At 38.7% G+C, this 16,756-nt stretch overlaps 1 protein-coding gene across 1 annotated transcript in view; it reads right to left on the bottom strand.

Moving 5' to 3' along the window:
- Positions 1 to 3,189: 3,189 nt before the first annotated feature.
- The window catches only part of LOC131429121 (uncharacterized), a 37,941-nt gene continuing 24,374 nt past the window's right edge, over positions 3,190 to 16,756 (bottom strand). Inside the window, exons 6-9 of the mRNA XM_058593168.1 lie at positions 9,331 to 9,469; positions 3,477 to 3,545; positions 3,329 to 3,418; positions 3,190 to 3,273 (exon numbers count right to left, since the gene is read on the bottom strand). Coding sequence (XP_058449151.1) covers positions 3,190 to 3,273; positions 3,329 to 3,418; positions 3,477 to 3,545; positions 9,331 to 9,469 — 382 coding nt within the window. The remainder of the gene's footprint in view (positions 3,274 to 3,328; positions 3,419 to 3,476; positions 3,546 to 9,330; positions 9,470 to 16,756) is intronic.

The following is a 16,756-nucleotide window of genomic DNA, read 5'->3' as shown; positions in this document are numbered from 1 at the left end:
GGACGGATTTTAACAATCTATGGCTTGTTGGATAGGTATTACCGTGCGGAATCTAAGTCTGAAAACATATTCTGTTTTCAAGGTCAATTGTGACAGATACTGTCAAAAAACTGAAAATTTTGACATAAAACTTTGTATAACTCAAAAAGTAAACATCCGATCTCAAAACCATTCAATAGCGTTTTGGGTGACGGGGAGACCTTTCATTTGCGACTAGTTTGATGAAAATCGGTCCAGCCATCTCTGAGATCTCGACCTCTTAGTTGACAACACACATACGGACACAAACACATACACACACACACACACACACAGACATTTGCTCAGTTCGTCAAGCTGAATCGATTGGTATATGTCATTCGGCCCTCCGGGCCTCGGAAAATTTTTCGAAAGTTTGAGCGAATTCTATACCTATTTTTTATATATATAAAAATAGGTAAAAACGAAATTTATTCTTTTCGGAGGCATTTTGGACAAAAGTCTTTCTTGTCTGATGGTGACTTCGCCTTGGTTCTCTTGTCCAATGATTTGTATGGTGGCGCCTTTGGTGTTGATTAGGCCGGTCTTCCACCGGCTTCGCGGGATTGAATACGTTGCTGCAGTCGAATTTATTAGCTTCTTATCCACTAAGCACCGTTTAATGGCATCAGCGCGATAAAGCTCATTTTCCTTGACTTAGACGATTTGTTTGAAGTCGTAGTGGCTAACAGAACCAGAGAACCAAGGTTTTTACTTATATGACGGATGTATTGAAGCCGTCAAGTTGTCCACGTGTTGCATACCACCCGAGATGCCAGGTAATACAATAAGTTTAGTTAGCAAAAACGAAAAGATCGCGCCAATTTTCAAAAGTCTGTAATTTCTAACGAATGTCTGCAAACAATCGAAGTTTCAAAAGTCTGTAATAAGTCTTTAGACGAAAAAAGGTTTACACGTTAACTAAGAAATTTGATAATTTACAGTCAAATTTGCAGACTTGGCATCAATGACAATTTTCCGCGATTTGTCGATAAAAATGGGGCACCGGTAACTGAACACCTTGGGGTGCCGGTAACCGACCGAAATCGGTAGACATTTTGAAAATTACTAAAAAATAACTTTAGTTTCGTAAATTTTGATGGTATCTGGCACTAAATCACAAAATAGATCGATTTCACCTCATATATATTCAATCCACTCACCTTTCCGATTTATGCTTTTCAATTTATGATACTATAAAAAAGTCATAAAAAACTTTTGTGTTGATTTTCACGCAATTGAAATTTGTTTTGAGCACAGCAAAAACTACAAGCGTCTGTTTGCTTTGGTATTCGGCACAAAAAGAACGTGCATTTGTCGGAATGACGATACCTACTTTCTGTCAAAAGTTACGGAAGGGTGCCGGCAACCGAACATCTTCCCCTACATTTTAACTAGGTTCAAGACTGTTCCAACATGTGAGTCATATTCGTTGCCGGTTATACGAACCAACTTCGGTTATTCCGGCCCTAGAAATTAAATTTCGGAAGTATTGGAAATAGTGGGCAAAAACTGCTAAAAGGATCTCACACTCTTTTCTTCAAGATGGTCAAATCGATTTTTACAAACCTATAGATTCCAAGGGAAAGGTCTTACCATGGATTCGTTGTAAATAACACTTTCGATTACGGAACTGTAGGGCTGAGCAAAGTGAGTGAGATCCATTCGAGAAAATATGATCACTGTTGCCGGTGCCTCCGGAATCAGAAACTGCGATCTAGGATAGCTGAAATCAGTTTGTTTGGCCGGCTACTAAAAATGACTATCGAATGGAGTAGTTTTGAGGTCAGTTTAGATATTTTTTACGTTTTTTGTTTCGCCCCTTTAAGTGATGGTGTAAAATTTTTAACGCACTTTACCCTAGAATTCCGGAACCAGAACTCGGATCCAGATGAGGTCACGCCATCTATGGGAAAAGCGAGCAACCTTTATTGTGAGCAGAACTTATTACCGACTTGAAACACTGTGAGAAAAGCTACGGCGTAACATAAAGCAACCGAATTAACCGTGGCTACATATTCTAGGGCAAAAGGATAGATAAAATAACCATTTGCATAGAAACAAGAACGAAATTGCGAGTAGTGTGTGGATGTTCATTTTTTATATAAAAACATTCCTGAAATATCGAAAATTTATCTAGATCAACCGTGGGAAATGTAAGTGTTCGAATTGTCTACTGAGATGTGCTTAAACGCACACCAAGGTAGTTAAAAGGGTATCACAATTTTAGTGATTGGAGGTTTGCAAGTCCTGTCTCTGAAGAGAACTTACTTTTTTGCAATCTTATCCTTTCATCTAGCGATTCGCAATCTGTCTTTTGTTGAGTATTGATTATAAGTTTAGCCAAGTTAATTAATTTTTGGAACGCATAACGAGTTATCGTGAATCTTCAGGAGTCGTCGGTCGCGTTAAGGGCTGGCATTTTTGCAAGTCCGGCAGCTTCTCCTAAGCCCCGCACACGTTTAAATTAATTAAGTTGAGTTTAAATGAAATCGAGCCCAGGGATTGGATTCGCTATCGTAGAACGAAAAATTGTTTTGTATTAGTTTTTGACGTTAGTTGACATTGTTACATTTACCAGACTGTTCAGTAGGGTTCTGACAAATCAATAAAATTTTATTACCGAAAGTTGAAAATTTTTTAAAATAAAGTACCGCATTCTACAGCATTGATTATAACTTATCTTTTGAAACTAGCAAACCGTAATTATCGAACAAAATCTTTTTCATATACATGATAAAATTTCATGGTACTGAAAATTTTAAACTACTTATGAGATCAGTTGACATATATAGGTATTACGAATTAAACGAAAACACGTGTAAATGTCGAATACTTCAATCAAAATTATAACAAGCACCCGATGCGTAGCCACCACATAGGTACAACCAGTTTAATTCCTCAATATCGTCCATAGCAGTTCCCTCTGGAGGGTTCTAGAATCGACCAGAATATTTGAGCAGCATTAATTGCCTACCCAAAGGCTCACTCGTATTTGTTTCAGGTATCTACGGATAGCATGAAAATGCTCTAAAGGGATTCCATTTATGCTTAGCATTGTGCAATATTGCTAACTCTACGATGTTTAATTATCTTATTATTTGTATTATCTGTTGCAAACACTCAACAAACTACTTTATGTTTGGTTAAGACCACAAATTCAATGGAAATTTATGATCGGTGCCATTCGGATTTATTCTGCGCAATATCAAACTGAAGCAATATCACTATGTAGGTAGCGACTGAAGCGGCGATCTGTAGGAAAACTAAGAACTAGAATAACCACTACTTGCTATCTCCTTGCACTTACGCTAAACAACAGCCTGTGATCAATGTTAAGCAAACCGCACGCAATAAATTCCACCGGCTGGTGCAGTAGATGCATTGAAAGCAGCTTGACCTGAGAATGGTGTTTTGTTACAACTGATACTAGTAGCCCATCGTGCAAGGAAACTTACCTTTGTTTTGGTTTCAATACAATTTGAGAGCATCGCTGGAGTATGAATGTAGCAACCAATCCGCGCTGCCTTCGGGTGACGGTGAGGATGAGAAAAAAGTTAAATTTTAGACATTGATATTTTAAAGCAGTAAAAAGAAATTCAAATATTTTATTTTAGATGTTACATTTATTACTTCAGACCAATCTTAGTTTTTGTAGAATGATTTATGCAGATACAACTATTTCTAGTTAGTTGAATGTAATAAAAGTTTCGACTCTGAAGGGTGAAAGAAAATGGTATATTGATAAAAATAATTTATTTACGATAAACGGCGTCATTCAAAAAAATATGGGTTTATGTAAACTTCTGTTCTGAGTTTCATAGTCAAAGAAAATATCTCGGTACTACATTCATTATTTGGAAGTTTGACCTTCTGTTTCCACGCACTTTTCAGCTGATTCATTGCGTACAAAACCATTGCATGGCTGGTGCGCTACGATCCTACTAACACTAAGAATCTTTTCAGGTCGATGTTTGAATGTACGAAAACTGGCTTGTAAAAGACCAGCGCTCTATGCACTGAATCGCCAACCCGGGTCGTTTTTAGGTCGTCGTATCCCGGTAAAAGTGATCCGCAAACCAATAGCAACTTTATTATGGAAACCAAATAACTCAATGGAAAAGCCCAACATTATTTTGTTTGAACTAAGAGTTAAAGCTTTCAAAAATAATAACGAAATCTTTATGAGAGTATAACAACAATGTAGCTGATTCTGTCGTTGTAATATCAAATCAAGATTGAAAAATTTCTAGAAGAAGTATTCCTCAAAGAATTGCAGAGTTGCTGTGTGGCAAACCACTGATGAAAAACCTGTTTTAATCCACCAAGTGGTGTAATGATGGCTTGCTCATGTACATATAATATTGAGGTATTCTATTCAAATTTTTCTCTTCGATTGAAAGAAACCAAGAGATTGTTTATGCATAACATACAGAATAAAACAGTGCTTTGATTGCGTAAGTCATCCTTAAGAAAACGAAATGGGTTCACTATCATATGCACTTCCGGACCGGAACCCGAGAACCGGTATAATCAAAGTCGGTTCGTGCGGCCACCAACTAACATGACACACATTTCTTCTAGTACGCACTCTAAATTATTGCATCCGAAAATATTTTAAGTGACGGTGTACAATATTGAACACACTTTACCCTATAATTCCGAAACCGGAAGTCGGATCCGGATGAAATTCAGGAATTACGTATGAGACCGGAAGACCTTTCATTTGAATCTAAGTTTGTGGAAATCGGTCAAGCCATCACTGAGAAAAGTGAGTGAAATCTATTTTGGTATATATGACCACTATTTCCGGTACTTCCGGAACCGGATACCGGGAACCCGGATAGCCGGGATCGGTTTGTTTAGTTGCCTACTGATAATGACTATCGATTTGTGTAGTTTTGAGACCAGTTTAGAAAATTTTTTACGTGTTTTGTTTCGCCGGTTTAAGTGACGGTGTACAATATTGAACACACTTTACCCTATAACTCCGGAACCGGAAGTAGGATCCGGATGAAATTCAGGAATTCCTTATTCCATCTCCGAGAAAACATAGTGAGATTATTCGACACATACGCACATACACACACACACACACACAAACACACACACACACACACACACACACACACACACACACACACACACACACACACACACACACACACACACACACACACACAAACACACACACACACACACGCGCACACAAGTGATTGCATTCGGTTTTTCAAGTGATTGCATTACCTTTCTATATGTCAAAAGCAAAAACAATATTTATGTCTGACGAAGCTGCCTCGCAGTACAAAAACAGAAAAAAGTCCCTGTAAATTTAAATCAATGTATAACATTGATGCTGAGTGGCATTGGTAAAGAGCCATGTGAAGCACTCGGGGGTAATTTAAAGCAAATGGCACGACGTGAAAGTTTGGCTAAACTACATGAACACCCAATCACAACTGCAAAACAATTATATGAATGGGCAGAGCAGAGACGTCGAGATTCATTCACGAACATGTCTTTTGGTTACGTGTCACAAGAAGAATATGAACGGGGTGTGACCGAGTGGAGCAGTGTTTATAAGGATACCAAACTGATTCCAGGCACACAGAAACACCATTTTGTCGTGAATACGACTTACTTTACTATGGGGCGCCTTTTCAGAATTTACCCTGTACATAAATGGGCAGATCATTATCGCGAATATCTCTTGATGTACTTAACCCAACAACATAAATTTTTCTACAAGCTTTCGGAGATATGATCAGGAATTTGTGATTAAATTTTCAACAGTGTGAGATATCCATAAATAACTCAAAATTAAAGTTTTCTAAAACTTTTGGAAATAATGAGAAGAATTCATGACGCTCGCTTGCCTCTTTCACACCCGGACGACGGTTTTGAGGTAGTCAGATACATATCAGTTTCGATTATTTGCTAGACGAGTATGGAAGATAAACATTGATTAAAAATCGTCCATTTCTTCTAGTGCTGGTGATTTTAGTTCTTGAAATCAGGTCCAGTCTTTAATTTCAGAAATCTTTGTGTTGATGCACAATTGCATGTCAGCAGACAAGTTAAGTGAGCTTCACTGTACATGAAGTAGAAATCGATCAACGTTATTATTCGATCAGTTTTATTAGTAGTTGAGAGAGTTTGCGATTACATTCGTCTGCGATAAAGGTTTTCCGACATATTCTACGTAATATGCTTACCGGTAGAGACAAACTTTGTTCATATAATAATGTACGCAGACTATATAAGGGCAGTGTAAATCAGATCAGGTACGATACTGTTCTATTACGGTATTGCGATACTGTCCTATCACGGTATTACGGTACTACAGTACTACAGTACTTCGATAGTATATCAAGTTTTTATATTCGTCGTGATTGTCGTAGTCATAGTAATTGTTTGTCATAGTCATTATAATATACTAGTCAGTTAATCAAGAATAAACGCGTACCAGTTTATTACATCACATCCGAAGTGTTCTGCGGTGTCCCTATCCGTGCGAAAGCCGTGCCATGGCTTAATGTATTCGAAGTGTCCGCAGTGTCCCAATCTGCACGAAAGCCGTCCCAGGCTTAAGTTGGAAGCCGTCCCAGACTTCATATTTCCGTACAATTTAAACACAACGTAGGGTTCAGATGAGCCTCATCATAATCGTGTGGTGAGCGCCATTACTTTGATTAAGTTCTTTTTGGAACAATTAACATATTCATGAAGAACTATGCGAAATTTTGCTTTACGATCCTTTTGTCAAACAGTTGGAGTTTGTAGTTGTTGTAAGAACTTTCTGCTGAAATACATAGCACCGACTCGGTTTAGGTGCATCGTTTCAAATTTTAGTAGTGAAGAAGTGGAAAGCTGGCACCACTAATACAAGTGATCAACTAATTGATATTCGGAAATTCTTAGCGTTTTAGTTATATTCGTATTCACGATATCCAGTTATGTCTGTGACATTACACACCCATACCTTTTTTCCTTCCGATTTCAGAAACCACAATCGTCACAAGACTGTATTCGAATGACGATGCACGTAGTACTCATACAATTTTCAAAAGCTTAAAACCTTAAATATAATTAAGAATTTTTAATGTGCATGTAATAATTGTAGATATAGCAAGCAAATAATCAATTCATGGAAATATAAAAAATAGTGTTTTAATTAAATATCCAAGTATCTCAAGAACAGCTACTTTTAGAAGAAAGGATATCATGAACAAATTTATTGCATTTAACCTGTAGAATAATATTCTACTTTTTAAATGATTATCTTTTAACGAGAACTTGAAATTTCGAATATATCTGTAAATTGTTTTAACTGTATTTTCTTCATTTTCAATGGATGGGATGGGATAGCCATCAATCTGTAGATTTTAATAAGAGCTTTAAAATAAAAATTATCAAAAAAAATCGAAACCCTGATTTTTTTTATTAAACTTTTTCGGATTATTTTGTTAATTTCATAAAAATTTTTCAATGTATATTTTTTTTTAAATACCCAATTGATTCTCTACAACTTCTACCTGACCGCTATTTTTGTACAATTAACGGCTTCCGAGTTACAACGATTTGAAAAAGGCAATTTTTGCGAAATGCAAAAATACATACGCCCTTTTTAAAAATCAGTCGTGAGTAGGATTGACCTCTCAATCGGTTCAAAACTTATGGTTTGCCATACTGAAGCCATGTGCAAAGTTTCATCCAAATCGGAGACGGTCGAGTCTGATGGTCTGCTAAGCATTTCAGGAATTGTTCAAAAGTAATGTGGTCTAATGAATGTAAAGAAAGTATGTATCAAACCAACCGATGAAAGTGTCCGATTTCGGGAGGGGCTAGGGACTCTTGGGCCCCCCTCTGGGTACGTGACTGAGTATAAAATTGTGTTGCCGATCTAATTCGGCCTTTAACTATGTCAATCTCGAGAATCGGATTTAAGTGTGTAGTTAGTGTGTGTTTTACTAGCGAACAAAAAAAGGCCAGTGCACTCAATCACTGAAAATATTTCATATTTCTATGTGTCGGTTTTGCACGATACGCTTTGTGCGATGATTCGTTCAATACATGCGGTTGAAATTTTACGCGCCTTATTTTGGCACTGCATGTCACCGTAATGCTTGTTCATACCAAACATTTTAGAAAACTTCAATTTTGAGTTATTTGTGGTCATCTCATACTGCTGGAAATTTTATCATAAATTGCTGACTGTATTTTTGATGATTATGTGGCTGTGTTAAATACAACAAAAGATATTAATCCTCCACCCCTTACAATACCCCCCCCATAAAATCTCCTCCCCCCAACTGATACGAACCCGGCAAACAGACCAAAATTTGGTTAAAACCGGGTATAAATAAAAAACTTCTAAATACAAATAATAAGATATTCGTGATTAAGTTCTACCCACTCTTGTACAGTTTACCTTTTTTTCGGATAATAATGAATGGAAAACCCTACTTCACTAGAGTAATTATAGAAACATGAACGTGTTTAGTATGGCAAACCAGTTGTTTTTCGTGAGTGGAAAGACCAATCCGACTCACTGATTATTTTTAAAGAGTGAATGTTTTTGCACGCCCTTTGTTCGAATTGACGTAACTCAAAAACAATGTATTATACAAAATTTTGTATTTGGGTACTCAAAAACCGGGTGGGTAATGTCACAGACACAAATGGAGGATGTGAATGCGAATACAACTGACATACTTATTTTTCCACTTCCGAATTTCAATACTCGTTCGTATTAGTTCATTGATTGTAAGAACTTTTACTACGTCGCTTCCAGAATTGTAACGGTTCAACTATACTAAAAATTCTCATCCTCATCTTGCTATTAAAGTGATTACTTCACGTATTGCTTGTGTTCGTTACATAATCGAATTCATTGAACGAATTGAAACTAATCCGGATCATTAGTATGAAATGAATTCACTACTTCTAACGCGAAATCACGTGATCCGACCGGGTTGAGAGTTTATTGCCATATTTTTGCATAAATTGTATCAATTCCGACGGTACACACGCACATTTGGAACAACAAGTGCAGGTCATCCTGTCCTGTCGTCCGAAATATGCAGAGTGAGTTCGGGCAGACATGTCATTTCGGCACTTCTAGGGTACATTTCTGTGGAAAATTGTCCGTTGCCTCGACCCATGGAAGGACGAGCACACGCTGCTAAAATGCCTCTTGGCGGGAACCGAATCCATTCAGCCGAGTTGGAAGTGAGCGAGCACCTATCCACTTCAGATTCTCGGAACAAGCGGGGTGATGTTTTTACGATTAGACAGCTGGAACATACATACCTCGTTTTTTGTCGAGTTACAAATGTTGCAGATTCGAAATATACGAAAGATGAAAACAGCGGCCCAGAACAGGGTGCTCAGCAATTCCCAGTAGCGTTCAATTAAAGCCTCGTACGATGCTGGCCGCTGTATTAGAATCCTGTGGAAATGTTTGTTTGTGATGTAGAGGAGGGAAAATTTGATGTTCTATTCTAATTTTACTGGGTGTGACATGTGAGCTGATGCGTGTGGGTAGTGCAATTTAAAAAAAAGAAAACATTCAACGCCCTTCGAACGCGTTTCGAAGTATGCAATTTCCGGAGCACATCCCGGAATCTCAGTTAATTTATGTTTAGTGATTTGAAGCTGAGAGCTCGGCGGAAACGTCGGAAATGAAGCAGTGTTACATAGGATTTTCAATAGGAGACATAGATTTAAAAAAAGCATTTCGTCGTGATCCCTTGTTTAATTCGTTAGGTATACATCGAAGCGTTAGGCGAGTGAGAATTTTCTAAACTCAATCATATTGGGATTCAAACGGGACATATTTCACTGTTTTCAGGTTAGAGACGCATCAAATGTAAAGCATAAATCGTAGGACCTACACAGACTTTCGGTATGCATTCACTGTTCAGAGATTTTTTTTAAATTTTTTTATCTCTGAGAGACCAATTTGATTTTAAAACGGCGTTTATATTTTTGCATGTACTCTCTACAAATCAAAAAATCTATTCAGAAACTGTAAGTTGTGCAAAAATGGTGTCCAACAAGAAGTTGTGTCGATTGGACTTTCCAAAAAATATGTACACTGAAAAAAAAAGTTGACAGGACAGGACTTTTCAAACCAGAAGTTTCATTATTGAGTATTGAAATAAAATTGGTGGCTGTGCCCGAGATCAGGTTAATGGATTACATTTTTACATACACCGAACCCTCCATTTACGAACTAAACGAGGGTTCGTAAAAAAATGGTAGTTCGTAAAAAAGTTTACGTTATTTGGGATTTGGTTCGTAAAAAAGTGTTGTGTAATTAATGTGAAAACCGCGCATCATATGGTTATTTTCGGAACGGATGTGAAGAGTAAGTGCAAGAAAATGATGTTTGGGATCGTTTCGAAATCCAAAATGGCGGCTTCCGGTTTATTGAGATTGCCTAAAACCCCTAACAATATGAGTATCTTCGGAACGAATTGATGATTAGATGTCAGAAAACGATGTTTGAGGTGGTTCTTAAATCCAAGATAACGACTTCCGGTTGATTGATATTCCTTGAAAACCCTTGCAATATGGATATTTTCGGAACGGGATTGATGAGTAGATGTCAGAAAACGATGTTTGAGGTGGTTCTGAAATCCAAGATGGCGACTTCCGATTTCTTGATGTTTGAGGTGGTTCTTAAATCCAAGATGGCGACTTCCGGTTTGTTGATATTCCTTGACATCCCTTACCATATGGGTACTTTCGGCAAGAGATTGAAAAGTAGACGTCAGAAAATGTTATTTGAGGTGGTTTTGAAATGCAAAACAGTGACTTCCGGTTTATTAGTATTTTTTGAAAGTTTTTGACATTTTCCTTAAACTTGGTATTCCTTTAAAACACTATACCGGAAATCACCTCCTTGAATTTTGAAACGAGCTTTAACATCGTTTATTGGTATCCAATATGTTTAGGATTTTTTTGTTTTAAGGGTTTATAAGGCATATCGATAAACCGGAGGATGTTATATTTTAATTCCAGACGACATCAGACTTAGTTTTGCGGCATCTATTTATTAAATACTTTCCAAAAATACCCATATTGTTAAGGTTTTCAAGGAATATCGATAAACCGGAAGTTGCCATCTTTTATTTTAGAACCACCTCAAACATCTTTTTCCGACATCTACTCATCAATTCCGTTCCGAAAATACCCATATTGCAAGGGTTTTCAAGGAATATCAATCAACCGGAAGTTGCCATCTTGGATTTCCAAAATACCTCAAACATCATTTTCCGGAATCTACTCTTTAGACCCGTTCCATAAATATCCATATTGTAGTAGTTTCCATGGAGTCGGAAATCGCTTTCGATGTATGCCAAAACCTGTTTTTACGAAGTAGGTTATTTGGGATTTGGTTCTTAAAAAAAGATTACGCAACGTATAAAAAGTGTTCGTAAACGGAGGTTTGGGTGTACATCCACAAGACTTGATGATGATGCGATAGATTTTGAGTGGTGGTCCGAGATAGCTCCCTTACTCCGATTCGAGGAGAACAGGAAACATATTCTGAATTTGTGGGTCATTATATACTTTGGCCATACTGCGGTTTCGGTTTCAGGTTTCGAAAAGAGTGGTCTAAAATTCTAAAAGGAAACTCACATCGATTCCGCAGAGATGATTTGAGGTTCGGAAACAAGTAATAGTTTGAAGAATCCAAATCAGGTGAACAAGGTGAATCTTTCCAACCCATTGAGCCTCCTTTGAGGCACTCGTGGCGCTTGGAAGCACTCGTGCCTTTTTCAGCCCATGGTCGGGTAATATTCTTTTTCCTGGTGTATGATAATGCATCCAGCCAAACATGTATTCGAAGTGCGCTTTCGTTCGTCTTTTTAGTTCTAAATAAGTATGTGCGGGATACAGCGGCAGGATATCTTTTTCATCTGAAGAATATCTCCGGTCATCCAGTACAATTTTATGTATTATTATTATTATTGAGGTTTATTTTGTCCTGGTTTTAACCTACATTTTAAGTAGTTTTGATGCTGTCAGTGGTAGTGGAGTTTCGAAAATCAATAAACTTTTAAAACCACTATTTCACGGTGTAATTTGTATATTTAATCCAACTTTTTTTTGTTTCCATTTCTTATTTCGGGAGAGTCAAGAGCTCCTCGCAACCACCCCCCCCCCCCAACACCCCCCCTTGGTTCGTACGTGACAGTTCCGTACCCTGAATTTCGTTTCGTGAGGGGCCAGTTGACTCTCCAGATACGAAGGCACTGGAAAAAGCGGTCAAAAAATTCGAAATGTAACTCACTCTCAGACATTGTTTGGCCAATTTCACGAACTTATATTCAATTGAAACATGTTATTATCTCATACGACATTCAATTTAATTGAGATCATACTTCTAAGTCCGAAAATATAAGATGATCAGGAATTAGAACAAATTGGTTCAAATGGCACGTTCCCCTTGATATTTGGAGATTTGTGCCTTGCCATCAATTCGTTTTTAGCATCATTTTCCCGATATATAAGAGGGAAGGATTGAAAGGAAATGGTAAGGGTTGGACTAGGAGGATGGGAAAAATTGACGACACAAAAACACATAAAAGCAGAAGTAAATTCTGCACCCCTAAGGGATGCTGAACAATCTGCTGAGGATAACATTTAGTGGAAGCAGAAGTAAATTCTGAACCTCTACGAGGCCCCGAACAGTCTGCTATTAATAAAACCTCTAACCCCCGAGAGGATTTAGAGATCTTACAAAAGCGACACCATTCCGCACTCCCGGAAGAATGCAGAACGATTCGCAGTATGTACGAGCAGAAGTAAATTCGGTACCCCCTAAAGGATGCCAAACAATCTGCTAAACCCTATTTAAGGTGAATACAGAACGGATTCATTCAATTCAGGAAGAACGATGAACCCTTCTGAGTATAACTCCTTACCACATTTGGTGAGAAACGAGAGAATATCCTTCAATTTTAGCTCCGCATACACTGATTCAACCATGTATGGAGAACCAAAAACCCGGATACGTAGCTGCGTCAATGCGGAACAGTTACATATCAGATGATATGAAGTACCATAATCGCATTCACACAAATCACACGAATAATACTCAGTACGTTGAATAGTAGCCATGTGATAATTGAGTTTGCAATGTCCAGTCAGTGCTCTGACCAGAATACAGCAATGATGCTTGGAGAAATGCAGTAGACACTTTGACATTTTCAGATTTAAATCTGGTAGAAATGCTTTTGTCTGAGCGCAAGTTTGCAAGCTGCGCCAGTAGCTGGCATGTTTGAATGCAGCCCAAGAACGTATCTTGTGCTTTATCCAACTAGTTGAAAGTGGTAAAGCTGGTTCAGGACCAACGAAATCATTCGTTGCACCAGCTCTAGCCAACTCATCAGACCATTCATTTCCAGTAATACCAGAATGGCCGGGTACCCATAAGAAGTAAACAGCATTTGAAATGCTGAGGTCTTCAATTTGAGTTCGTCATGCGATCACTAGATTCGACCGTGAGTCATTCGAACTGAGTGCTTTTAAGGCTGCCTGACTGTCGGAACAAAAATAAATTCGTTTACCACAGATCCTCTGCTGAAGTGCCGATTGTACTCCACACAGAATCGCGTAGATTTCTGCTTGGAACACAGCACAGTATCTACCAAGTGAATGAGACTGCTTCAGCCTCATTTCACGACAGTAGACACCAGCACCAGCACGACCATTCAACAGAGAACCGTCCGTATAAAACACTATGTGTTCATCAAGTTGTCGTTCCAGACAACCAGACAACCATTCCTCACGAAGAGGATAGCTCACATGGAATGTTTTGAAAGGAAAACTGCATGTGAGAGTTAGGTCACTAGGAGCGAGTAAATACTCATCCCATGTAACCATTTGAGACCACAAGCGAGTGTGGCTAGTAGCATAATCTAATGGGTTACTGTTCCAAAGCCCTGTAACCCTAAGACGGTATGCACAAGATAATGCTTCTTGTTTTAGGAACACATGTAGTGGTTTAATACACAGTAGCGCCTCTAGAGCAGCAGTAGGAGTTGTCGTGAATGCTCCTGTCATCGCCATTAGGACCATCCTTTGGAGATGATTTAGCTTTGACTGAACTGTCGCGACTTCTCCTTTCTGCCACCATACAAGACATCCATATGCTAAAATTGGTCTAACAATAGTTGTGTAGATCCAATGAATATATCTGGGTTTGAGTCCCCATGATTTTCCAAAAGCTCGTCTGCATTGGCCGAAAGCCATACAAGCTCTCTTAATCCTGAAGTCAATGTGAGCAGACCAATTCAGTTTTGAGTCAAGAATAACCCCGACGTATTTAACTTGATCGACTACAGTAACCTCTGAACCGAAGAACTGTAACGGACGAGCTCCTGTGATTATCCTACGATGAGTGAAAAGCACCATTGATGTTTTGCCCGGATTTACAGACAATCCAACTTGACAACACCATTGTTCAACAGATCGCAGGGCTTGCTGCATTAAATCAAAGAGAGTGTTAATGCTTATACCGGTCATCAATATATGATAATCGTCGGCAAAACCATAAGTCGGAAATCCAAGGTTATTAGGTTTCCTTAACAAACCATCAGCGACTAGGTTCCATAAAAGTGGGGATAGTACACCCCCTTGAGGACACCCACAGACACTCAGCTTTCTAATCTCTGCTTGCCGAAGCGATGAACAAAGAAGTCGATTGCTAAGCATTGCGTGTATCCAATTTGTGATACTTGAAGATATGCCATGACCACGGGCTGCTTCCAGAATTGAATTGAAAGACACATTATCAAAGGCACCTTCAATATCTAGGAAAACTCCCAAGCAAGATTGCTTTTGTGAGAAAGCTTTTTCAATGTTGTACACAACATCATGTAACAGGGTTGTAGTGGACTTTCCACGCTGGTAAGCATGTTGCATTCCATGTAGCGGATGCACGCCCAGACTAACATTTCTGATATAGTGATCGACTATGCGTTCCACTGTTTTAAGAAGAAATGAGCTAAGACTGATAGGCCTGAAACTCTTCGCTTCCTCATAAGTGTCGCGACCGCCTTTGGGAATAAATTTGACAATTATTTCCTGCCAGGCTCTTGGAATATATCCTGTCGCAAGACTAAAAGTAAGTATTTTCTTCAAAACATGTTTGAAATGTTCATACCCTTTCTGCAGTAACACTGGGAAAACTCCATCCTTTCCAGGAGACTTGTACGGAGCAAAACTCTCAACTGCCCATTTGACTGATTCAATCGCTTCGAGCAAGGGCCCAAGAATCGTAACTACCTGAAAATGTCTCGGGAAGAGCTGTCGGTGATGGATCCATACATCCTGGAAAGTGAGTTTTAAAAAGGCAGTGAAGTACATCACCTTCATCAGACAAGTGTTCACCATCTGAAGTTCTTAAGAAACTGACATTAAAGTCCTTAGACTTCGAAAGTAACTTATTTAATCTGCTAGCCTCGTTGAGACTAGAGACATATGTGCAGAGGTTTTTCCAACCACTTCGCTCAGACCATCGAAGAGCATTTTTGTAAGCCCTTCGAGCCGACACGAATGCCTCCGACCCATCTCTGCGTCGGTGGTTCCAAGCTCTTCTGCATAGTTTCCTTAGTCTAGCAAGTTCAGCATTCCACCAAGAAGTTCCTCTAGTAGCTCGCACAATCCGAAGTGGACAAGCCTCTTCATATGCTGCAACTATGAGTGAATTTGTCTCGTCGACAACATTTTCCAAATCAATTGGGGTTTCAATTGTTGGTTGGTACCCGTAAAATCTAGTCGCCAAGCCCTCTTCATAGAGGTCCCAGTTTGTAGATTTGGGATTACGATATGTGATAATATCAAATTTAACGTTTGAGAGATCAAAGAATATGTACTTATGATCAGACAACGAAGGTTCGAGCTCATCGGAGACGAGCCAATTTCACCAACTCATGCGCAATTCTATCAGAGCAGAGAGTTACGTCCAAAACCTCCTCTCTTCCAGATCTCGTAAAAGTTGGACGGTTTTCTGCATTGACTATGTGCAGGTTTGTACTGCTCACAAATTCCATCATATCAGAGCCTCTCGAATTTATATCTGTGCTGCCCCAAATGATATGGTGAGCATTTATGTCACTGCCGATTACAAGCGGTAAATCACTCTTGCAGCAGTATGATACAACCTTTTTGAAGTCATCGCTTGGCGAAGGTTGGTTATGCGGTAAATATGCCGAACAATAGACATATTTCCTGTCTATGCCATCAATAGTCATACCAACTGTGACAGCACAAATATCCCGAATTGTGAGCTCCGATATGAGAGAAACATCGAGAGCACTATTTGCAAGTATGCATGCTCGAGGCATTTCACGTGGATTAGTCATACCGGTCTTGTTGAAGGCAACAAAGACTGGGTTTAACAATTTTCCAACGTAGAAGTTTCCCTTTTGGAAATATGGTTCTTGAACCAAAGCTATAAAAGCTTTACCTTCTTGCAGAAGTCTGGATAGATTCATAGTTGCTGTACGTTTATGCTGAAGATTGATTTGTGCCACTCTAACCATTATCAATTAGAGTAACGAACATTCCACCTCCAGCACTTATCGTACAACAACTACAAGAAACCAAATATATTGGCTTATAATCGCCTATAGCGAACCATGTAAGGATTTTTTTAAATGTTATTATCATTTAAATCCCACGAGTTGCGAAGAAAGAAGTCGTCCACTGTGCCAGAGCT

Source organism: Malaya genurostris, chromosome 2 (assembly GCF_030247185.1).
Source record: "Malaya genurostris strain Urasoe2022 chromosome 2, Malgen_1.1, whole genome shotgun sequence".
Lineage (NCBI taxonomy): Eukaryota > Metazoa > Arthropoda > Insecta > Diptera > Culicidae > Malaya > Malaya genurostris.
The sequence above is the reverse complement of the archived record's forward strand: the minus strand, read 5'-3'. Positions and strand labels throughout refer to the sequence as shown.